The sequence below is a fragment of the Schistocerca nitens genome, chromosome 3 (genome assembly GCF_023898315.1).
Source record: "Schistocerca nitens isolate TAMUIC-IGC-003100 chromosome 3, iqSchNite1.1, whole genome shotgun sequence".
Lineage (NCBI taxonomy): Eukaryota > Metazoa > Arthropoda > Insecta > Orthoptera > Acrididae > Schistocerca > Schistocerca nitens.
Genome location: NC_064616.1, coordinates 152,661,506 through 152,687,336, shown reverse-complemented (window position 1 = coordinate 152,687,336; position 25,831 = coordinate 152,661,506). Strand labels below are relative to the sequence as shown.

The 25,831-nt window shown below is 45.1% G+C and overlaps 1 protein-coding gene across 3 annotated transcripts in view; it reads left to right on the top strand.

The window, feature by feature from the left end:
• The window catches only part of LOC126248096 (neurogenic locus protein delta), a 1,462,003-nt gene that overhangs the window by 1,414,954 nt on the left and 21,218 nt on the right, over nt 1–25,831 (top strand). For 2 of the 3 annotated variants that reach the window (XM_049948762.1, XM_049948763.1), the window contains 2 exons: nt 11,628–11,779; nt 13,931–14,236. In XM_049948762.1, the coding sequence (XP_049804719.1) occupies nt 11,708–11,779; nt 13,931–14,236 (378 nt within the window). In that variant the 5' untranslated portion in view covers nt 11,628–11,707. Of the gene's footprint in view, nt 1–11,173; nt 11,467–11,627; nt 11,780–13,930; nt 14,237–25,831 lie in introns of those variants that run through there. The other variant, XM_049948764.1, reaches the window with a different exon arrangement.

The following is a 25,831-nucleotide window of genomic DNA, read 5'->3' as shown; positions in this document are numbered from 1 at the left end:
TTGGTGCAACCTGAATGCCTCACTGAGTCTGCAAAGGATCAGTAGTAGAGATTGTTGGACGCAAAATTATTGCAGGGATTAGTTGCGAAAAATGGATGACAGGCTGTACTGGCACCTGTTGCACCCCATTTCTGGAGGTGTCCAGTGGACCTAATTGCTATACGGATTACAGATTTGCACCATCATTAAATAGATCCGTAAAAAAAGCCATACATTGACAAACTTTACATTAAATGACGTCGGTGACAGACATTACTTCGTCAAGATTATGTGAAAATCGACAATTTTCACTCAGCAGTGGAGTGTGCGCTAACATGACTTTCCAGACCTTCTAAAAGCTTTCTTGTTTAAATAGCTTTTCAATCGGCCTCACGAGGCTGAGTTCACCCCGTTTGTCCTTCGGACAAGGAAAAATCCCTGTTAGTTTTGGGAACTGAATATCAGTCCTCTACATGACACACACGGACCACTCAGCTGAGCAGGCGGGTCAGAGGATAAATGAGTTCTAAATTTGTCCAAATGATGAAGTACCGTGGCGTAATCGTCTTTGAGTCCACTATGTTGGAGCTACACACATACACACACGGGTACGACACGACCTACTGATCATGAATGGTGCGGGTACCACTGGAGGTCCAACTATGTGACATATTGCCAGTGACTCACAGTGCAACTGTATCCACAGAACTCCACGTACCAGGCATATTACAATGTTAACTTTAAGGGACTCTCTCAGAATGTCTGGTGAGATATGAGAGGATCTGGAGGCACTAATATTTCCAGGAAAAAGACAAAAATGAAGTGCTCGGTTTTGGATTGTTCATTGGGCATGAATATTCAGGGGCGAGCTGCTCATTGTATGATCATTTTATGCCTCTCAGTGTTATAACAGAAACTCAGTTACTGTCAATGTGGAACAATCCTATTTTTACGCCTGAGACTTGGCAATGGACGCAGTCCCATAGTACTGGCGAATTTAAACTGGAAGATTCATTAAACTCTCCATGTCATATTTAGTAACACGAGAGCTATTTTTACACACACATCGCTTGAAGATTTATACTGTGCTAGATTCGAATACAATAATTTTATGAGCTAATTCGCTGGATTACTGTAGTTTCATTCAGTTGCTTTGCGGATAATGTAAGCTTTCTTTGCTGGACACATTACGTTTCTTGGCATTCGAACATATAGCTTAACTACGAATGTGCATTGAAATTCTCATTTTCTCTTATCTATACCACATTAGTAGAAATAAATAGCATGTAAAGGTTGGCTACTCTACTGTTATTAAACGCACAAAGTAATTTGTAACGCTGTAGTAAGTATCTATATTTATCGCAAATGTCTACACAACAATGATGAGCGAGAAGTAGATATTTGCATGTTACGCCTGTCTTAGGCATCATTTTATTAAATCGATCAGTCGTCCACCTGACAACATTCAATCGTCATTTAAATTAATTACACTCAGTCAATGACCGAGCTTAAGTTTCTCTGTGAAAAACTTAATTCTCTAACCTTAAATATGAGTCCGCTTGGTATGTGTGTTCAGAATCCGTAAAACCTTGTATTCAGAGTCAGACCGCTAGTTGATAGCTACCTACGTATGCAGAAGAGACGTAACAGACGCCTCACAACTAACTGTGGAGATTTATACACAATTCCATGCCATTCAGACTTGATCAATAGGCAGCATAATGGACAATCGTACTGTTACAGTACTAAATCAAATGTAATGAAAAAGCTTCTTTGTATTATATAGTGGAGTTAATTAATGGATTACTAATCACTTCATTTCCTTTGACAGTAACAACTGCACCTGAATATATTGCTAAAATTTTCATGTCAACTAACTGGACCTGATAAAGCCCTTAAAAGCAAGCACCCCTCTTGGTTTGTTCACTTTCTCTTCAGGTCATCTTCGTGTAGACCCTAGTCATTAAAGCTTTATTTGTGAACTTGACGCACGCTATACCTCCATGCTGTCTACATAGCTGCGCATTTTAATGCACTTCCTACGATTTTAAGCTGTTTTCTAGAAAATATGATAGTAAGAGTTATAAAAGCAGAGAAATGTTATCCAAGCACCACCCACAAGGCAAACTGGCGTGGTGTATCTTAGAAATATCAGGCCCGTGCTTCTACTCCACACTGATTCATTCGGTGCATGGTGAAGGAAGTCTGCTTTTCAATGAAATGAAATGAAATGAAAGCTGTCGTGGTTAATGTTTCCCCCCTGTCAGCTCGTGGTTCCAGTAATGACACATTACGCTACTGCTTAGACGTTGATTATCATAATCAGAGTGTCCGTCTTTTTTTGTCAACATATAATAAACAAATCCTACTTGTTCGTTCTTCTTCGTGGCCTCGTCCTGTGTCTTCACAGGGACGGCATGTTATTTTGGATTTGTCAGTGTCAGTGTTAGTGGTAGAGGATGGCAGGGTCCACTTGCTGTTGCCACCGCTCCCCCCCCCCCCCCCCGCCCCTCCCAATTCCACAGTGATGGTATTTGTGCACCCCCATCTGTTGCGTATAGTGTTATCGTATGTGAAAATGTGTAAACGTTATCGAAAGGTTTGCTAATCGTGTAACTGAGGAGGGACATGGCTACCAGCCCAGTATTCACCTAGTGGCCAGACCGGCCAGCACAACGGCCCTCCTCGTTAATCCCCGGGATTGATACGACCCGGGGCCTGCGTCTCTCCCCGAATCCCGGAAGCGGTATGCTAACACGCGCGGCTATCGGGGTGGGTCATATTTGTTCTTTGTTAATAAATAAATATACTAGCTTTCAAACAGCTGTTAAAAGCTTCCAAGAACCTGAACCATTTTGAAGTAGGTTCCTAAAATAATTTAATAAACTACATTAAACCATTACAATAACACTTACTCCGAGTCTTAAAACTACATATTTTTACTTATTCACTATCAAAGTTCGACTTACTTTTCACAACTGACGATGGCCTAAGAATCCGAAAACCATAAATAAATGAAATTTGATGCGGAAAACGTTTCTTTCTCTTTCGTAAGCATAAATTTGACTTCAAAGTGAAAAACTAATGTTTTTGTTAACTTACTATAGCCGTGTAATCGAAGAAATGTATTCGACAAGTTTCAGTCGTGGCATGGCAAATGAGTTGCCCGATAAGCATTCGGAGAAGACTAGAGTGGTTTGACAAAATAATGTGAAACCCTCAACAGAAACAGTTTGCCGAGTTTGCTTTTTATCCATGTACAACACTCTAACAGCGCTCGTTCTCTCTTGCCCAGTGTTGTTGTGGATCCAGACTGACGGTATCCCACATATTTGTGGAATCTCCCCTTCTTTTGGCCCTTAGTGTTAATTATAGTCTTCCCGATTCCTTGAATTTAATATTAGCAAACGATTCACGGATGGTTGAACTGGTCCTCAGTTTCCTCCGTGAAAATTGTTTTTATTTCCAGGTGTAAGGTTCTGCTTTAGTCCTGGAGCAGAGGCAGGGTGTGGTTGTGGTTGGGACCTCTTTCCCAGTCTTCTCGGTCTGTGACCCCACGACCGCCCCCTTTCTTCCAGTTTTTAGATTTGGGCTCACCTTTTATGCCTTTTACTGTGTGTGTGTTTAATGTTCATTATTTTATAATCTGACTCCCCTGACTGGATCCGTCTACTTTTAGCGGATCCTCTTTCCTCTGTGACTAACTTCGTCATCACAGGACTGATGACCTCGCAGTTTGGTCCCATAACCCCGCTCAATAAATCAGTTAATCAATGTATCAATCTCGATTTCCCCCCCACCCCCCCCCCCACCCCTCCCTCCCCGGCTCTCGTATGGACGACATAGTAATAGGCATATAAGCATACCTGGCGTAGAGAAACAGCTGAAAGATTTAAAAGCAAATAAATCACCACGTCCGAATGGAATCCAGTTCGATTTTACAAAGAGTACTCTACAGCATCAGTCCCTTACCAAACTTGAATTTTTCGCAAATCTCTCGCTCACCGCCAAGTCTCAAGCGACTGGAGAAAAGCGCAGGTGACGCCAGTGTGTAAGAAAGGTAAAAGAACGGACACACAAATTTACAGAACAGTAGCACTAACTTCCGTGTTCTGCAGAATCCTTGAACATATTGTCATTTCGAATATAATAAACTTTCTTTAGACTGAGAAGCTTATGTCCACGAATCAGCATGGTTTCACAAAGCATCGCTCATGCGGAGCTCAGCTTGCCCTTTTCTCACATGAGATATATACGTAAATGATTTGACTGAAAGCAGTCTGCTGCTGTTTGCTGATGATGCCGTGGTGTACGGTAAGCTGCGGAAGTTGAGTGACTGTAGGAAGATACTAGGCGAGTTGGTGGGATGAAGAGCAGGTAGCCCTAAATGTTGAAAAATGTAAGTTAATGCCGATGAGCAGGAAGATCAAACCTGTAATGTTCGGATACAGCACTGCCAGTGTACTGCTTAACACAGTCAAGTCGTTTAAATATCTGGGCATAATGTTGTAAAGAGATATGAGGTGGAACTAGCGTGTGAGAACTGTGATAGGGAAGGTGAATCGTCGACTTCGGTTTATTGGGAGAATTTTAGGAAAGGGCGGTTGACCAGTAAAGGTAACCGCATATAGGACGCTACTGCGACCTATTCTTGAGTACTGCTCGAGTGTTTGTGATCCGTACCAGGTCAGACTGAAGGAAGACATCGAAGCAATTCAGCGGCGAGCTGCTAGATTTGTTACCGATAGATTCGAACGACATGTGTTACGGAGATGCTTCTGGAACTCAAATGCGAATCCCTGGACTAAAGGCGACGTGCTTTTCGAGAAACACTATTGAGAAAATTTAGAGAGCAGGCATTTGAAGCTGACTGCAGAACGATTCTACTGCCGCCAACATACATTTCGCGTAAGGACCACGAAGATAAGATATGAGAAATTAGGGCTTATACGGAGGCGTACAGTCATTTTTACCTCGCTCTATTTGCGAGTGGAGCAGGAACAGAAACAAGTAGTGGTACATGGTACCCTCGGCCACGTAGATTACGGTGGCTTGCGGAGTCTCTATTTAGATGTAGATGCCCCTCTATTGCGCCGCGAGGTAGTTACGTGATCATTGTGGTGGTCCATCGATCTACCATCATGCTAGACATTACATGCTCCAAACAAAGAAGTATTGTTATCATAATTTGCTCAATATATCTCAGTTCAGCAAAGCAGCAACAGCAGTTAGTGTCGTAAAATGATGCAGAGCTCGTGGGAGAACTTAGTCTGTTAATAACGATTGAGGAAGAAAATCTAAACTACCACACACAAAATGTCGGGCCATCAAAGAGAAGTGTGGATCTGATAAGAAGGGAAGTGACAAGAAATTGGATTCTGAACTCAATATGCGTCTAGGGAGCACACTGCAAATCTCTGAAGTTCAATGCAGAATCGTCGTTGCTCCTAAGAGCACAAAGAACGTGTTTTCGGGCAGTTGGGAATATGTGATATTGTTTAACATTTCTACCTTTACATCATTCCCCGCCACATGGCATGGTGCTTATTAAGAACATCAGAAGTGTACAGTCCAGATCGTTTTCCTGTAGTTGCCGAAGCGTTGTGAAGCCTATGTGAATTTGTGGAAGATAACGTCGTTCAGAGTGGTTCAAATGGCTCTGAGCACTATGGGACTTACAATCTGAGGTCATCAGTCCCCTACAACTTAGAACTACTTAAACCTAACTAACCTAAGGACATCACACACATCCATGCCCGAGGCAGGATTCGAACCTGCGACCGTAACAGTCGCGCGGTTCCGGACTGAAGCACCTAGAACTGCTCGGCCACCGCGGCCGGCCCGTTCAGAGTGAGTCATGCTGTTAGTTTTTGCTAATATAAATAGGAAACTGAATGAAATCTTAATTGACAATGTTTGTTCGATGATGATGTTCCCAATTGCGTGGGTGGAAATGTCCGCAATTGGTTTCATGAGCTTCTTGGATAAGATATCCTGCCTAGCTCGCAGAAGCGCCGCATCTGAACATCGTTGAGCCATGGCAGGCTAAACAGGCAGCAGTTTTCCTTTCTTCCAGCACCTCGAAAGCGAGGCGAAAATGTTCATTGCGGAAACTTCATAAAATCTTATTGTACGCCCTTGCTGTTGATATGCATGGATCCACAGGAGAGTAGAGGCCATTTTCGGCCCTGCCTCGTATTAGTCGCGTGTACACTTTTTTCCAAGTGGCTCTATTAGAGCATTTACAGCTTTTTCGGATAATGTGTAGCACATATAATCGAATATTTAGGCATATGTCGAGATATTTAGAAGGAAGTCTAAACTTGGTTGGGAATACTTGCTTCCTTATGGGACATTATAAATTGGAGTGAAGACTGACGTGTACCAGATGAAAAATCAATAATTGTATCTCTTGGTCTGCCACCTGGTACCAGAACTGAACAAATATATTTTGCCTGAAGATCAAACCTAAACTACGTTTGATAAAAAAAAAGGTCTTATGAATTCCTCAATACGGAATTAATATAGTATCAACATTAGTTTCTAGAAGCAGCAATACTTTCTTTTTCAGTATGACCGTAGTTCTTAATCCATGCTGGAAAGTGTCGTAGGCGCACGTTCTTTAACGTATGTCTGTGTGTCAGCCAACCCTGAGAAGAAGTCACAGTAACTACTCAAAATGATAGGTTTAATTTTCGATAAAAAAAAAACTTAAAGTTCAGTTTCTCCCCACTAACTTGTAAAGATGATTGAATGTTCTTCATACGATGCCAACAATATAACAGATTTACAAAAGAAACAAATCATTGTATACTTAGACAGTTGCTTCGATAGTGACGCGAACGTATTGCTTCAGATATTTTTACCTGCAGTATTTCTCAGATCTTTAAGTTCATCTATTAGGTGAGGGCCACAGGGCATAAATGGTTTGTTCACGGAAACAATGAAGGAATGTACAGACGAAACTACTTAGACCTGTGAATCGTGCTTATAGTACGTCTCCATCCGATGTTCTAGCACATTTGTGTCTGATTCTTACATTCCACCTGACTCCCCGATCGCAGACCTAATAATTAAGTACATAGGTTTTTTATGCATAATTTGTCCAGTCTTTCTCTTCCCTCCGATATATTCCCGTCTAATCTCGGCCGGCCGCGGTGGCTGAGCGGTTCTAGGCGGTGCAGTCCGGAACCGCGCGAGAGCTACGGTCGCAGGTTCGAATCCTACCTCAGGTATGGATGTGTGTGATGTCCTTAGGTTGGTTAGGTTTAAGTGGTTCTAAGTTCTAGGGGACTGATGACCTCAGATGTTAAGTCCCATAGTGCTCAGAGTCATTTAAACCGTCAAATCTCGACCCCTGACGCCCTCGTCTTGGAGAAAGAAGATGTATTTTCACAGTCTTTCTTGGTGCTCTGCATTTTCCTTCGCCTTTCTCTATACTGAGTACTCAAGGAGCAAGAGGTGTGTCATAGTTGTCTACTTAAAATACTTTTGAAACAATGTTAGCTGTTGTTTCAAATCCGAGTGGTTCATTCTCCAAAGAAACTTCTGCACCTTCATTAGTCAAGATTCTCGTTATCAGAGAAACATTAAACACGAACAAATTATTTCCTGAGAAACACACATCTCAGTTGTTAACTGACTCCAGTCTCTAAACAGTCACTAGATATTTTGCGTTTTCCCGTGCAAGCTGTGCTATAGTATATTATCTTAGGCGCTCTCACAGTTCCAAGAAAATTATCGCACAAGTCTTGATATAGCGACTGAGAAGTGAAAATAGTTGGTCATATCGTAAACCAACAAGTGCTAGAGAGGTGTAGGAGACACAAAAAAACATAGTTTTAGAATTATCCTTCGTGCATCGATAGTGAGTATTGGGGTCTCGACTGTTAGAGGAATCGTGTGAATGCTTGAGGCTATGCGTGATAGCAGAACGTCTCCCTCTCGCCACAGGACTTGCTCTTGAGGAATTCGATGAATTAATACCAGCACCACGAACGGTAACTGCTGGCTGATCCGCGTGGTTTTGCGGCCGCGTAGTGCCATTCGATTGTTAACTGAATCATTAGTCATTGTAGCTTATGGGACTGTAGTTCACCATACCAGATAATCACAGTTAAGAAATAAGCTACGTGGCTCTGGATTACACTGTGCCTTATTTTTTGAGAGAGAACATTATCTCAGGATGACTGGAAGCCGCTATGTTGGAGACAGAAACAGTCTGTCCAATCGGTAGGTTTAATTTAGTGAAAATACGCGAAATTAAGCATGGAATGCAAGACTTACTGTGATCTAGAATGACACCAAAAACGTTAGTTCTATGGAACATCGTTCGGTGTGAGACGTTTTAAACGTTTCAAAGCTAAAAGAAAAATATAAGCATCCGAAGCTAGGCCTAAATGGTAGTACAAAGTGACTCCTTGTGTTCAACCCAAGCGCATCTGGCTTATCGCTGTTCACAAAATATTCGTTTGGAAACAAAGATAAAATGAATAAATGATTTTACGTTGTATGCTCATACACCATGGTCAGTAGTGATAGTTCTACAATCCGATTTCTTTTGGCAGTGGTATATTGTTGTTTGCTCTTTAGTGACACTCCATTTTCGGTATTATTCACTTCGATGTAAGACCTACGCGAATAAAGCAAAACCTTCGTTAAAGGATTACCGCCAGCACGCCAGCAAGATACTAATCTGTTTCTAAGTAGTGTTCCCAGCGTCCCTCTCCTACCCATAGCCTCTTCAGAAACACCCTCATGACGAATCGTAGTCGCGACAAGAAGATGACAAAATACACACATTTCAGAAACTCTCAGCTATTACAATTAAACAGTCTCCATACAAAACTCCCTGGCAAATTAAAACTGTGTGCTCGACCGAGACTCGAACTCGGGACCTTTGCCTTTCGCGGGCAAGTGTTCTACCAACTGAGCTACCGAAGCACGACTCACGCCCGGTCCTCACAGCTTTACTTCTGCCAGTATCTCGTCTCCTACCTTCCAAACTTTACAGAAGCTCTCCTGCGAAACTTGGAGAACTAGCACTCCTGAAAGAAAGGATACTGCGGAGACATGGCTTAGCCACAGCCTGGGGGATGTTTCCAGAATGAGTTTTTCACTCTGCAGCGGAGTGTGCGCTGATATGAAGGTAGGAGACGAGATACTGGCAGAAGTAAAGCTGTGAGGACCGGGCGTGAGTCGTGCTTCGGTAGCTCAGTTGGTAGAGCACTTGCCCGCGAAAGGCAAAGGTCCCGAGTTCGAGTCTCGGTCGGGCACACAGTTTTAATCTGCCAGGAAGTTTCATATCAGCGCACACTCCGCTGCAGAGTGAAAATCTCATTCTGGAGTCTTCATACAGTTCGCCATATGAAAATTATTTTGATTATATGCGGCCGGCGACAGCACAGGTCACTGTTATTTTGTTGTCAAAATGTATTGCTGTAGAGGATTTGTTGTTGGTTGGAGCGATTATTGTATTACACATAGTCCTAGTTTCAGTACTGTGGGATTCTCTGCATGTAAATGAAATGTTATGGAAGAAAACTGATCAGTGTATACGATGTTGAAATCCGCCGAATGTAGTATAATTGGTTGAAAAGTATATCCGCAGCTAGATTTGGAGAAACCATCAATAAAAAGAATGCAATTTTGTCATATGATGACATGATGGAGACCGTGGCTGTTGTTTGAAGACAAATGTTGATGGTATTAGGACAGCAACTAGCCACAAATTTACTTTCAGTACTAGTGTAAAATGCATCACAGTTGTGTAAATGAATATATGATCCTTTCCAAACATAGGGCATCATCGTCAAATGTTACTATATATCATAGCATCTGTGATACTCATATGTTTGTAAGCTCTTTGTTTGTATCAAAACATGTGGTGCGTGGTAGAAATCATCTCAGTGAAAAAAAATCTTAAGTGTTCGGTGAGAACAATTTACGTTTGCAACAATAAGAATGCAGTGGGAATGCATTTACATCTGCTGGACGAATTTTATGAAAACAAACACTCAAAACAGACGTTTCACGTAAGTCACATGCAACGAAAATCTGTAACGCAACCATCTGTGTGTGGCGTGTTTATAATTATGTATTATTTATATTTTAACAATTAATCTGTCAAAAAACACACCACATGTTATGAAGAAAGCATGTAAACCGTCTGAGGATGAATCATAAGGATTCGAAACCGGTAACGGTAGCCTTTGAATAAAGGAACTGAAAGTAAATTTGTGGCTGGTTGCTGTCCTAACACCATCAATAAAAAGAATATTTTCACTTCGTTTCTCGGAGCAAAAATGACTTTGGATTGTTGTCACTGTTGGCTTGTAATTTTGCGTGTAACTTCACTGAAACTTAATACATTTTCAGAATTTTGTAGCCCCTGGTGAAAGCTGCCAGACGGACCTTAGACTACATGAAACAGAATACATATTAATTATAAATTCAGGTAGGACGTGGGGCAGCTAATAAATTCGGGGTAAATTTCGAAGGAAATTATAGTTACTGTCTGATAGTGGAAAGTTTGGTTTCGTATTGTATTATTCGACAACTGAAACAATGATGCCACCTTTGTTTTTAGTATTATTTTTCCTCTCTGCTTCGTATTTAGTGAAGGCTAGGCACATCGCTCGTCGGGACGTGTCAAAGCTTTGTCAAGCTCTTAAATTCGAAGAAAAAGTTTAATGAAGTGATCACACTTCAGCGCGAAAGTACTAACGAATAAGAGGAGGTATGTCAGTTCGATTATAGAATGAGTGTACCTAGACTTATGACGTAGAGCACGTGACGTCATTGCGTCCGGTGGTGCGTGAGGAGCGGACTGACAAAGCCCCCTCCATGTGTGACGTAGGGGGCTGCAGTGCTGCAGATGCATCTGGCTCCCCTACCCGCCGCGGGCTGCCCCCTCCAGTCACTTGTGCACGTGTGTTTTAAAAAGCTTTGCAGCTGTCCCTCGGGACTAGTCGGGGCTGCGGGATGTTATAAGTAGGGGAGGATGGCGCGAACGGAACACCAGTTTCGCCCCGTTGTTGCTGTGCGGCTGTCGTAGCGTGCCGCCATCTGCCCAGAACAGCGCGAACGTCCGGTCGCCGGTTGCAGTTGCGCGTCTTCACCGCAGGGAGCGCTGGCTTCGTGCATCCGCTGGCAGTGGGCTGCGGGCCTTTCTCGCTTCAGTCTTTGGCCAGTCTCGGCTCGTGGTGCTTCTAAGTCGCCGAGACGCCTGCTGCGCTGCCGAGCTTAGAACGCGACGTGCGCCGGATATACACGCTGTGTTTTATGATAGCGTGGATACTACGGTAGCGGCTAGGCTCGCAGCTCCCAACAAATTTTCGACTGTATATTCTGTGGCGTGTGTCAATCTGAGTGATGATATACATTATCAAACCGACTGTTGTACGTTATGATCGTTAGTGTTCTGTGCTAATTGGACGTCTGCTTCAACTCCATTTGGATTTAAGTGTTCCTTTGCGAGAGTTATGTGTACGTAGCTTCGTGCTGTGGTGTTTTATTTTGAGCAGAAATTTTTAATACCTTTTGACAGTTCTTTCCCCTACTTGTTTTTTTTTTTTTTCTGCGAGTGCTGCCTATTCACGTAACAAACCGCAGATAGTGTGCAAAAGGCCTATGGCGCCGTCTTGCAGGTGTGCGTTGAGGTAACATCGTAACCCGCCTCCAGGCTGTGCGGAAAAGGAAGCAGACGATAGGAGTTCCAGGCCCCACCATGAGGTGGATATCGTCTCATGCGGACTGCTTTATGATGTTGGTAGCTGTCTTCTTCGCTGCGCTGCACCAGGTACTGTAACTGCTCGTCACGATGACAGATCGCACGCTGTTTGCAGAAAACGTGTCTGGCCGGGAGAGGTCTGAGCCAGGCGCAGCCGCCGACCGTGGGAACTCCGGTCGGCAGGCTTCCGTGGAATTCCAATCGACGCGACTCCGTCTTACCCGACTTGCTTCCTTAATCTTTGCCGCATTTCGCTGGCCCTTCTTTCAGAATAGCACTTACTCCCTAAAGCCCCACAAAACACTTCCTGTCACCGTTTTTTGTTACATACTGTCTCAAATGATTGGCGAAGTTGTTTAGCCGCGCGTCCTGTCATTTACGCGAATCGCGAAATATTCTCTATATATTCCATCATTGTTTACTGGCATTGTTAGCTCACTGAAGAGAAAGATGTTTTGCTCTTTCCACGTGGTGTGGACAGCCGAATCCCTTGTTGTTTACTTAGATTGCTTATAAACATCGCGCTTGTGTACAGCCACAACTGTTTCCATATCTTACGCTGTGCTGCGATTTGAATTTAGTTACAGCATTTGTGCGTATTTTTCGGCGGCCTAAAGCACATTTCAGTTCTTGTCATACCGAGTGGTGTTGTCAGTCACTGGTTCATTATCCGGTGTGTTGCGCTTCACTAACATTTTATTGGCCAAAAATCTTCCTTCTCGTTTTACATCCTGTGCCATTTCTAAAAATAGGTTTTATCGCGGCCTGTGGGGAAAAAAATGATTACTGTTCTGTTGCAGTGTGGGTTTGGCGACATTGTTTTCTGCAAACAGCGTGCTTTGCTTTAGTAATAGTTTTTGTTTAGCAAGAAGCTTGATAAACATTAGTACATAACCGTTGCGAATGCAGTGTAATTCATTGTGTTAACTTAGTTCTTATGTTCGCATTTTCTGAAGTAAAAAGTAAAGTTGGTAGTATCGAGTGCAATAGTAGAGAAAGCTTTTCGCCGGTTAACGACTTGGACCCACAGCAGACTCTGAGCACGGCCAGCCAGCAGCTGCTGGCCGTACAAAAAGTGACGTGTCTGTGTGGTGGGTAGCGACAGCACGGGCCCTGTTCCGGTGGACAAGTGTTGCGAGACCGCCGGTCGGGGCGCCTGCTTGCCGTGCACTCGCCAAATTCTCTCCATCGGAGGCAGCTCCTGCGCCTTCTCCATTTTCACGTTCAAAGTTACTCGAGTAAGCGATTGGAAAAAGTAATTTTTTTGGTAATACTTTAGTAACAGTTACTGCTATCGGTTACTTTATTTGCATGACTCGGTTCCAAACACACGCGGAGAATAACATTGTAAAAATTTCGGTAAGAGTGCAGTTCATTGTCGTACCGGAGGCTGTGACGAAGATTTGACACTGTTAGAGGTAGCTGACATACAATGATACAGTGTATAGGGTATAGCCAAGGACATGCGGGTTTGATCAGAAGTGTCAGTCCCTGCGGTTGGTGCAATCTCATTAAAAGATGCCAAGGCTCGTATTAAACTGTCAATGTTCTTCGACGTATCTTTACTAAAAGCAAGGACCACATTCTTTCATAGAACGTACGACACAGATTTTAGAATTTTTTTATGAAAGATATTTGTCAAAGATCTTTTACAGTGTAATACGATCCTAATGGAGTATCCTAACGCATAATCTCCAGGATGCCGGAGAACTGCATTTGAATAATCAGCCGTTATTTCCAATGTTTTACGTAATTTTGCTAAGAGTGTAAACCGAAAATTTATCTTTACGGTAATGACGGTCCGAAGCCACATCACTGTACGGGGTACTCGGGTATTGTAGAATTTGAGGCTCGCCCGACAAAGGCAGTATTTACTGTTACTTCTGAAATCACTGTGACACAGTGTCACGTCTTTGTTGTACGCGGCTTAACGAATTCGGTTACTGAGTAGGCGCCTCCGCGACTCTGCATGGCTCCGCGCCTGTCAAAGCCGCGACTGCTGCCTCCGTCGCGAAGTTGTTTGCTTTTGCCCAGCGACGCGGGCGCCGACTGTGCGGCAGCGTATGTAGTAGTAATAGAATGTAACTTAGAGTAATTAGTAGAGACGTGTGTGTGTGTGTGTGTGTGTGTGTGTGTGTGTGTGTGTGTGTGTGTGTCGCCGGAGGACGCTCCGCTAGGCGGCTCGGAGTGGGTGTCTGCAAGGTGGTGTTGGGCCCCCAGGCGCGTGGCTCCGGAGTCTTCGAGCTGCGTCTCAAGTCGTTCGTGAACGACTACGGCAAGGACAGTGTGGGCCAGTGCTGCAGCGGCGCGCGGCCCGTGCCCCCGGCGTCCACGTGTCCCGGACAGTGCCGGACCAGGTTCCGAGTCTGCCTGAAGCACTACCAGGCCAACATCGACACCACGTCTCCCTGCACGTTCGGCGACGTGACGACGCCCGTGCTCGGCGACAACTCCGTCTTCCTGGACGACCTCTCGCCGCCCGGATTCACCAACCCCATCCGCTTCCCGTTCGACTTCACGTGGCCGGTGAGTACCGCTAACGCATTTCGCACCATCTCTGAGCGCGCCTGCTTTCCATTCGCCGCTCCGTACTTTAAACGAAGCTAAGTGCAGCGTAATGCGGCCAAATGAGCGAGAAAGTCTGTTGCGTTAGTTAGAAAGTCACGTCACACGCCAGTTTGTTGAGGCTCTCAGTCTACGGATGCGTATTTGAAGTATCTCCTTAGCGGAAAACTGTCTTTTATGCCAATGTACATTTCGAAGTCACAGAGTCATCGTGCCTTTTTATGTTTGGACCTCACATGCGATGTCAATATCCTAGAAACTTGTCTATCTACATGACTACTCCGCAATTCACATTTAAGTGCTTGGCAGAGGGTTCATCGAACCACAATCATACTATCTCTCTACCATTCCACTCCCGAACAGCTAAACCTTTCTGTTCGAGCTCTGATTTCTCTTATTTTATTTTGATGATCATTCCTACCTATGTAGTTTGGGCTCAACAAAATATTTTCGCATTCGGAAGAGAAAGTTGGTGACTGAAATTTCGTAAATAGATCTCGCCGCGACGAAAAACGTCTTTGCTTTAATGACTTCCATCCCAACTCGCGTATCATATCTGCCACACTCTCTCCCCTATTACGTGATAATACAAAACGAACTGCCCTTTTTTGCACCCTTTCGATGTCCTCCGTCAATCCCACCTGGTAAGGATCCCACACCGCGCAGCAATATTCTAACATCGGACGAACGAGTGTAGTGCAAGCTGTCTCTTTAGTGGACTTGTTGCATCTTCTAAGTGTCCTGCCAATGAAACGCAACCTTTGGCTCGCTTTCCCCACAATATTATGTATGTGGTCTTTCCCACTGAAGTTGTTCGTAATTTTAACACCCAGGTACTTAGTTGAATTGACAGCCATGAGAATTGTACTATTTATCGAGTAATCGAATTCCAACGGATTTCTTTTGCAACTCATGTGGATCACCTCACACGTTTCGTTGTTTAGTGTCAACTGCCACCTGCCACACCAAAGAGCAATCTTTCCTAAATCGCTTTGCAACTGATACTGGTCTTCGGAGAGAACTGCTCAGATTGTCACCCAGGTCATTTATATAGATCAGGAACAGCAGAGGTCCCAGGACGCTTCCCTGGGGAACACCTGATATCACTTCAGTTTTACTCGATGATTTGCCGTCTATTACTGCGAACTGCGACCTTCCTGACAGGAAATCACGAATCCAGTCGCACAACTGAGACGATACCCCATAGGCCCGCAGCTTGATTAGAAGTCGCTTGTGAGGAACGGTGCAAAAGCCTTCCGGAAATCCAGAAACACGGAATCAACCTGAGATCCCCTGTCGATAGCGGCCATTACTTCGTGCGAATAAAGAGCTAGCTGCGTTGCACAAGAACTAGGTTTTCTGAAACCATGCTGATTACGTATCAATAGATCGTTCCCTTCGAGGTGATTCATAATGTTTGAAAACAGTATATGCTCCAAAACCCTACTGCAAACCGACGTCAATGATACAAGTCTGTAAATCGGTGGATTACTCCTACTGTATATTTCGTGTACAGATAAGTGTTTCTGGAGTGTTGACATCGCTGTGTAGATCCTTAACACACAAGAAGCTCAGACGCTCACGCTGTGACTTCGAAAAGGAAATTGGCGTAGTAAAAATGCTACAAAGATAGCAGACAGATTTTGTTTCCGAGTCCCTCATTTATTTCACTGTCATAGTTAACCAAGATCAGCCATTATAGCTACCGTGACATTTCCGTTGCCTGAACGAACAATAATACACGAGATGAAATACGCCCTTGTAAGAAGATAGTCGCTTGTTTGATAATTAGCGGAAATTGACCATAACGCTCCCAGCGCCACGTAACATTGCGCAAATAATGAAAATCATTCGATGCCCGTCTTACACTGTAAAATTTTTCCAAGGTCTGTCATAAATATCTTTGACGATGTAATTACACCTTTCATTGAAGTTGCAGCGTAAGCTTAGCTGTTACAGAACATTTTTCAAAAATCTCTATCGACGTGAGGCTGTAAAGGACGCACATGTTTGTAGAGGTGACATTCATTTATAAATAAAATGGTGGAAAACCACCACAAAAATCTACGCCTCGGCTTGACAAACGGAATGTTGCACGGCTATACACAGTTCGTACACATTCCAAAGTTGGCTGTATACTGTCTTAGATAACGTTGAAGGTAGTTGGCGGTTCTGCTGCTTTACAACGAGGCTGTGTCTACATGAGAATTCTGATGTGAGATGAGTTCTAGATACTTCTGTCAATAAACCGGAGCGCTAAGGATACCTATCTTCAAAGCTGAAGGCTCTTAACCAGGGACCTTACGTTCCCGCCGAATCTAATCAATCTTCAGCCAAGTAAGGCTTTGTATAAATCTATATAGCTCATCAGCAAAAATTCACGATGTCTGGTGTAAGACTTCGCTACCTGTCACTGTAAACACTGGGCCAACTAAAAAAAGCTGTTGTCTTTGTGTCACTTAGTTCCTACTTTTTCGTCGTCAAGACTTTAACCTTAGTGGCTGTCACGAAGGGAAATCACCTTATCACAGCTTTGCAGTTAAGAATTTCCTTCCTTACACGTCTCCACATATCTTCTTGACAGTTCATGTTGAGCATCGAATCCATTATGTTCGTTCTCCGTATATTCTGAGCGACATCAGTTAGCTGACGAAAATATTACACGAGTTCTTATTAACTACATCCTTGAGTTAGCGCTCTTGTACTGGTGTACCCTCGTGTCTGCTTGGCACGGCTCAGTGTGTATACTATCACATTTCTCCTGCCCTGGTTCTGTTGGCGGCTACTGTGTGTAGGCAGCCCACCTCGTTTTAGAGCTCAGCCATCTCTTTTCTTCAGACTGTACCTATTTCACTTACGGTTGTCCTTATTTGAAAGTTACCTACAACATTACTAGCGATATTCCCATATTTAAGTGCCCGCATCTCGTGGTCGTGCGGTAGCGTCCTCGCTTCCCACGCCCGGGTTCCCGGGTTCGAGTTCCCGGGTTCGATTCCCGGCGGGGTCAGGGATTTTCTCTGCCTCGTGATGGCTGGGTGTTGTGTGCTGTCCTTAGGTTAGTTAGGTTTAAGTAGTTCTAAGTTCTAGGGGACTTATGACCACAGCAGTTGAGTCCCATAGTGCTCAGAGCCATTTGAACCATATTTAAGTCACCGAGCTTAGAACAAAACAAATTACTCGATAAAAATTCGTATCTAGATATCGCACGATGTGGAAGACATTTGTCGCCAAAAAGTGGAAAAAGAGTGTCGTTGAATATTAAAAACTTGTTCCCTCTGTCAATAAGTAGTGTGGTGTTATTTCGATTATCTCTCTCTACTAATTTTAATTGAATATTAAGCTTTTCAGTCGAAAGAGGATGTCGTAAACACAATACTATAGCGCTATTCTGTATTAGTCTCTGTCGAACGACCGCTTGCCGCGTGAAGTGTGAATCTTAAGTTGTAATTCAATCTAAATGGAGTTAAACACATGGATAGTTTGAAGATCAACGAACTATTGCTCATGCTAATTAGCTGGCCTCTTTGCTGTCACAGTTCTTAATGTTTTCGTACTGCATACGCGCTTTCGCGGCTTGCTTGCTGCAACTAGTCTCCTTGGTGGTCTCACGTTAAATTACTCTTTCAGATGTTTCGCGTTTAAGTTACGGACTTTGTGTATAACATATATAAAGGTATAGTGAGACTCCGAAATCCGCATTGTTACTCTAGCTGGAGAAAACTCAAATCTGAACTGAGTGCAGAAATTTTTCAGCTAGAAGAGTTCCTTTCGTATAGAGATGAGGCCAAAAACTGTATGTAACAAAGTGTAGCCATTAGTAAAGACACTGGATGTACAAAAAGCATTTTCAGTACAGTTTTTTGCAGAACCCTCCGTTCATGATCGTTGCAGCACGAGTTATTCCTGTCATTTCGTTGTTTTGCGTGATTGTCTTTGAAAGAATCAAATATTGCAGACGACTCCCCCCTTCTCTCTCTCTCTCTCTCTCTCTGTGTATATGTGTGTGTGTATATGTGTGTGTGTGTGTGTGTGTGTGTGTGTGTGTGTGTGTGTGTGTGTGTGTCGAAGGGAAGAGTAAAAGAACGTGCGTTCGCTGCGATTGTAGTGTTGGCAGTTGACGCCGCCAGGAAATGCGAGGGCTGCAGGCGGCTGTCAGCTAAAGTAATTGCGTGTAGTCCGGGTGGCGCACCTTTTGGCGAAAATCGCAGGTAGGGGTGTCCAGCACGCGGCGTCGGGCCAGATGGCCGGTCGAGGGAAGCGGGGCCGCCATATGGCAAGCACGGCGGCGCAGCCGGCGAGGCAGGGGGGTGCCGGCTGCGAAGCATCTCTGGAGGCTGCGCATATGACGCCAGCCTTAGGTAGCCAACTTCCGGCCTGTGCGCTCGCCCCCGCTTCGGCGCACGCCTTCTCCCACGGGACTCGTCTCGGAACTAACTCTCCGAAATCCATCCCGCGGCTGCGCCTCCCAATAGCGTACTGTTCGATTGCTTTATCCCACGAGGCAGCAGAGAATTTGTCTCCCTCGAATCACTTAGCACCTGCCGCTCCGTCGGATACCTCAGGACGCCCCCACCTTCTCTTTGCGGGCGCGTCTTGCCTAATACGAGCAAAATACCGACCTCGGCGCTTTAAGCTCTGAACCCGGCAACACCCGCGATCTCTTTAAATGTCGCATTACCCAGCGCCGGTGCCTTGCGTAATGTTCGGAGCCAGGTCGTGGGATAGTAGGTAGCTGTATTAGAAAGGAATGTTCAGTTAGCGCGGAGACTGTTAGGTAGCGCTGCGCTGTGCGACAATAGCGCGCGACCCGAGCCGCTGGTACCCCTTCCGGCCGGTAGGGCTCGCACAAAGCGCGCTCCCGAGTCCTCTTCCTCCATTCATAGTTGGGGCCCCCTCTGTTTCCTAATGGCGGCGCTCTCGAAGGCCCTGTACCTCCGCTTCCTGTCCGCCCATCGTCTCTTCCGGTCGCATGATACGCTCGAATGTTTTTTTACATATTGTCACACATTCAGGTTTGAGCTCCTACGCGCCACTGCATGTTACGTCATTCCCCTGTGGTTCGCGAAACATGTCACGGTCACAACTCTTGCGATATTAGTAATATAGACGCTAGGGATTTCTTGGTGACAATTGTTTCGTACCTTACTGTAAGAAGAAACTGGCGCTAGTCACTAACGTATAATTCAGCCTTTACTCGTACAAATGTTCCCCATGGAGGATAATGAAGTCGAAGTATAAGCTCAGCTTACAACAGGTTATAGAACTGGCTATGCCCTGTGGTGAAAAAGTCACACAGGAAATCTCCGTCGTTTCCTTTCAGGAATTAGTCCACTGCCTGTTCCTAACTCACAAATAGACATTCCCATCATTTCCGAGGTTTTTTATGACTGGCATTCTTACAGGATGTTGTCTCCAGTGTCCACGATAATATTTTTTTCTGACACAGAATTCTCGTTTGGGATATTAGTGCCGGCCAGTGTGGCCGAGCGGTTCTAGGCGCTTTAATCTGGAACCGCAAGATCGCTACGGTCGCAGGTTCGAGTCCTGCCTCGGGCATGGATATGTGTGATGTCCTTACGTTAGTTAGGTTTAAGTAGTTCTAAGTTATAGGGGACTGATGACCTCAGAAGTTAGGTCCCATAGTGCTCATAGCCATTTGATCCATTTTTGGGATATCAATGTTCCTCCGGAAGTTCAGGTCGATATGTAGCTGCTGCACCACTTGGCTTTGTGTAATTCTTAGATTAACATCGCCAAATAACTGCAGAGAACACCAACAATACGTAGAGCGGTAAAACTTCTTGCTAGACTTCTGGGAAGGAGCGGGGTTGTAGTCGACCCCTCTCAGTATATAGTTCACTTAACGCGTATCAAAATAGGGTTAATCGAATGTCTTGAAATTTAGAATATTTACATAGTTCCATTGTTGAAATCATTGGAACTATGGACTACAGCCTCAGTACTTGTTACGGGTAGCACCGAAGGCTAAGGTTAGCGGAAAAGAAATAAACGATAAAATGTAAAAGCGGAAGAAAGACTGGCGTGTATTACAGATTGATTTTAACAGACGTCGTGTCTGTCCGTATCACCTTAAACAATGCGCTTATTACTATTATGCACGGAATCCGTATTACGCAGAACGCAACAATTTCCGTTCTGGTTATCGCGGTCATAATTTTGGTCTGTGCAGCACCGTTGACGGGTGCGGGCTCTGTTGTCGGCACCCGAACAGACGTCAAAGTCTGGAGGCAGCAGCGGAGTGTGGGAACGGCCCGAGATTTGGCGGCATCCGTGATTTGACCTTCCTGTCGGGTGCGTAGCTAACGAGGGACATCCCGCCAGCGTTGCCGCGCGTGTAAATATATTGACCTAAGTTGGCCGTAAGCTGGCACATGCGGCGAGTTTCTAAAACAGTGGTCGGCGGCTTTGCAGCGTGGGAGCGGGGGCGTGCTTTCTCCCGTCCTTTCGTCGCGCCTGTCGGCCACCCGCTGGCCCCCGCACCGCACCTACCGATGGCCGTTTGTCACCGCTGGCGCATTCTCTTGCGGCAGAATGGATGCATGTTTGTGAATGGGAACCGTTCCCGGACAGGTGGTTCCCGCCGCGTCCCAGCCCACCGGCGACGCGGCCTGTCACGGCTCACAGCTCTGCCGGTTACTCTTATTTTCAGTTTCGCACTTCGGTTGCATGTTAAACCGTTGAAGTCTGCTGCTTGCTTGTAGCGGACATCGACCGTATGAAGATCGTACCCATAACTGAGCACCGATAACAACGATCTTTTCCACCCGTAACATGGGGTCTACATCTACACTCCGCAAGCCACCCAACGGTGTGTGGCGGAGGGCACTTTACGTGCCACTGTCATTGCCTCCCATTCCTGTTCCAGTCGCGTATGGTTCGCTGGAAGAACGACTGCCGGAAAGCCACCGTGCGCGCTCGTATCTCTCTAATTTTACATTCGTGATCTCCTCGGGAAGTGTACTTAGGGGGAAGCAATATATTCGATACCTCATCCAGAAACGCACCCTCTCGAAACCTGGACAGCAAGCTACACCGCGCCGGCCGCGGTGGTCTAGCGGTTCTAGGCGCGCAGTCCGGAACCGCGCGACTGCTACGGTCGCAGGTTCGAATCCTGCGTCGGGCATGGATGTGTGTGATGTCCTTAGGTTAGTTAGGTTTAAGTAGTTCTAAGTTCTAGGGGACTGATGACCACAGATGTTAAGTCCCATAGTGCTCAGAGCCAAGCTACACCGCGATGCAGAGCGCCTCTCTTACAGAGTCTGTCACTTGAGTTTGCTAAACATCTCCGTAACGCTATCACGCTTACCAAATAACCCTTTGACGAAACGCGCCGCTCTTCTTTGGATCTTCTCTATCTCTTCTGTCAACCCGACCTGGTGCGGATCCCACACCGATGATAAATACTCAAGTATAGGTCGAACGAGTGTTTTGTAAGCCACCTCCTTTGTTGGACTACATTTTCTAAGGACTCTCCCAATGAATCTCAACCTGGTACCCGCCTTACAAACAATTTTATATGATCATTCCACTTCAAATCGTTCCGTACGCATACTCCCAGATATTTCACAGAAGTAACTGCTACCAGTGTTTGTTCCGCTATCATATAATCAAGGATCCTTCTTTCTGTGTATTCGCAATACATTACATTTGTCTATGTTAAGGGTCAGTTGCCACTCCCTGCACCAAGTGCCTATCCGCTGCTGACCTTCCTGCATTTCGCTGCAATTTTCTAATGCTGCAACTTCTCTGTATACTACCGCATCATCCGCGAAAAGCCGCAAGGAACTTCCTACACTATCTACTAGGTCATTTATATATATTGTGAAAAGCAATGGTCCCATAACACTCCCCTCTGGCACGCCAGAGGTGAATCTAACGTCTGTAGACGTTTTTCCGTTGAGAGCAACATGCTGTGTTCTGTTTGCTAAAAACTCTTCAATTCAGCCGCACAGCTGGTCTTACATTCCGTAGGCTCTTACTTTATCAGGCGACAGTGCGGAACTGTATCAAACGCCTTCCGGGTCAGAGGGCATTGGAAAACACGTAACAGAAAGGTTACTAAACTTTATTTACCTCACGGTTTATGGAGTAATTATCATCCAGAAAAACTGAGGAATGAGCAATAAATGGAACTTAGGTCTGGTGTATTCCCATGGAAAAGCTGTCATCAGTGCTAAGTTTGGTTGGAACACCACAGTGGTTTACTGGGCTAGTTTCTATCGGAGGTGGTATGCCCCGTTGGTGTTTCTTGTACCATCGAAGGACACGTCGATCGTAGAAACAACTGCATTACCGAGATGTTGTGTTACTCGGCACAACAGTCTTCCCGTCCAGTCACGTCGGATTCCGTTAAAACTAACAAATGGGAGGATGTTCGAACAACTTTGAATCTTAACACGAAGGATAAATTCATTAATGATACAGCCGACCCTACTGACCCCGGTTTCGAAGTCACTGCGTGAAGATATGTGTGTCCATCTAAACTACTCTAAACGTTAGGGAGTTTGTAAATATTGAGTGCACAGTGATAGCGTACTGAAGTAATGCCTACAGTTTACGACGGCTCTTTGCTGCTAACGAAAATCGCATTGGTGGAATATATACTAAGAAAAGCTACTGGTCTGGTATTTGGTTATCCCCCGCGACAAGGTCAAATAGTCAATCTTGCTGTTCTCACCGCTGAACCCTGTTTCGGGTGCCAGTTCCAAAGTTGAACAAGGCGAGAAATCAGTCTCACGTAATACAAGAATAAGTCTGTTTTTCTTCTAACTTGGGTTCATCCATGATGCGCAGAAAATGTTTCGGTGGAGGCAAATGAACATTGCCGTAGTTTAAGTAATGAGACCCCGTCCAGTTGGATTGCCTGAAGGCTCCAGTGTAGGAGCGGCAGTAACGCACTGTTATTCCTCCCTTCTTCCCTGCCCCCCACCATGCCCCCCTTCTACCTCGGTGCTCCCCCCCCCCCCACCCTGTTCCGCTGCACCTGCCTGCTTACTCCCACTCCATATCGTCAGCTCGATTCCTCGCTTCTGACAGCGTCCGTAGCGTTGATATTGTAGACAATGCACTACATAGCTTTATACCCATAAACGTGGCGAGGTGGCGTTATTACGCGAATAGCGGCGGCTACGAGCACCTGGTGTGCAATTTGCGCGCCCCCGGCCGCAGTAATTAAAACGACTGCGCTAAGTGAGGTGCGTCTTTTGACAAATGATGGTTCCCTCTGCAAGTCGCGGCCGCGCTACATACCTCTGAGGAACTCTACCTTTTATTCTTTTTTTTTTTTTCTCCCGACGTCTTTCGCAGCCAGGTAATGGGGCCAAGTTCACAGTATATCGATTGGACGGGTTTGTGTGGGCTCTACTGTAAAGACGATAGATAGCGTGACGCCAGCTGGGAGAGATTGTAGTTTTAAAAATTGATGCCCATCAACGATTAGTGTTCCTACCTGGTTCTGTGTACACTCGTAGCTCATTCTTAATATCAGTGACTAAGAGATTTCAGTCGATAAGTTTCACAATCGTAGAGGTACTTTCCAATTAACAAATTGCAGTACCTCACGCATTCCATGATTTTGTCAGTGTCGGAAACCACAGTTTCTTGTGTGTCAACACATTGGTGCCAGGCTTGATATAGTAAGGAACCTGTTTTCCTGTGACTGCGATTGTACCCCAGATTGCCATTCTGTATTGAGTGGGTATAAATCACGCAAAAAAGGCCAGCCTCCCAGTCAATTCCCCTCAAGTTGCACTGAGGATTTATTAGTGCTAAGTTCCATCAATCACACTGCCAGAAAAGGAAGTCTTTAATTCTGTTCTTACATTCGTAAATCATAATGTACGTTACTTTTGGTATGAACCGCATGAGCCAGCATATAGAAGTGTTGGTGTGATTTCGTCCGAAAATATACTCCAAACGAACACTCAAATATAACGTATCATTACGCAGATGTCATTGAAAACTTGTATTATTTCCGTAGCCGCATAACCCTATTCACCTGCCTTTACTCATCGCGGTAACTGCTGGTGTGTATAGTCTCATTGCTCACTATACCATTGGAAGGAAGTCAAGAATTGGTCGCCGCAGGCCAACTCCGTAACTGACTTCTAAAATGGTCTGGCCGGCGCGTGGCGTACGAGGTAGTAGCCAAATTGTATATTTCGGAAGTGGAAGTAGACTGGGGGCGATTTGCTGATGTGACAGTGGCTGGAGAGGTGGCAGTGTGCCAATCGGGGTGAGAGGGCGACCGCATTGCAGGCAAAGGCAGCCGCGTGCTACGAATGTCAATGCTGCCTCAGCGCCGTTTAATTTCAACAGTGCCATGCAGCAGATAGTCATCTGGTGCGAAAAATTTGAACACTCTGTTTGCGGACAGAGGAAGCTAATCAGTTTTTATACCACGAAAATATCTCTCGCAAATATATTTGGAGGTGAAATCCAAGGTGGTGGGAGACGCTATGAAACCACTGGTAGTGGCCGACACGTGCGAAACGGGCATAAACAAGCTGTTTCTTGCCGGGGCTGTATACCAAATTTCGTGCAGAATGCCCGATGTTCCAAACGAGGCCATATTCCAAGTATGCTATATTGTGTCCTTATTTTCGTGCAACTTTGAATTCTGCTTCCGTCAATAAAATTTAGCGTTCTCATTCTGACCGGCACATCTAATTTCTGTAGATTTTAAAATGTGAAAGTGGTGTATGATGGTTGCTTAAAGAATCTTCCGACATTTTCCTTTTATTTCGTTGCAACTTTTCACTTTACACCACGGATCTCACTGACATTTCATATGTACACAAATGACATTCTGTGTGTTAAAACTTCAGTAGAGATTTCATATCGTATCTTCAGTCAAGCTGTGCTCCAAATTCGTTACTCCATTGAAGATAACTGTGTTACCCGTGCGCTGTACTTTATTTTTCACCGATATTACAGATTCAGTCAGTACTTGTTACTCCGCTGTGACCCCAAGCAGTCTGTCTGCCACATAGCTGAACTGCTGTAACAAAGCTATTTGCAAACCCCCATAATGCGACTGGTGCACCGTTTGACATTCGCGGGTCCGTCTTCGTAACAAACTTCGTCGCGGCGTTCTTCGTTCAGCGTGCGCAGTGCTGACACCCTGACTGATATGGCACAGTCTGGCAACGCCGTTGGTTGGCAAGCCTGCTAGCCGGCTAGTGAATGTGCCGGCATGCGGTTAAGGCGTGGGAACTCTCGCTGAAAACAATCGCTTCCATTAACTGCAGCTAATAAAAAGTAACGATCGCCGTGTACTTGTTCGTCTAAAAATATTGATCTCCTCTCGGCAATTTCGTGTGATCGGAGGCTGGTCGCGCGGAATTTGTAACAGACGGCGCGTTTCTGGCAGTAAATAGTTACTAGTTATTTAGCTCTCTACTTGTACGTGTGCGTTGCCCTTCTTTAGATGTGTTGTTAGTGCGTGTATAAGCGTCTTCTCATTCGGTAATCAATGCTTTACCTTCCACGCAGAGAAATAGGGCGAGCGCCGTTGTAAACATGAGTATAAAAATA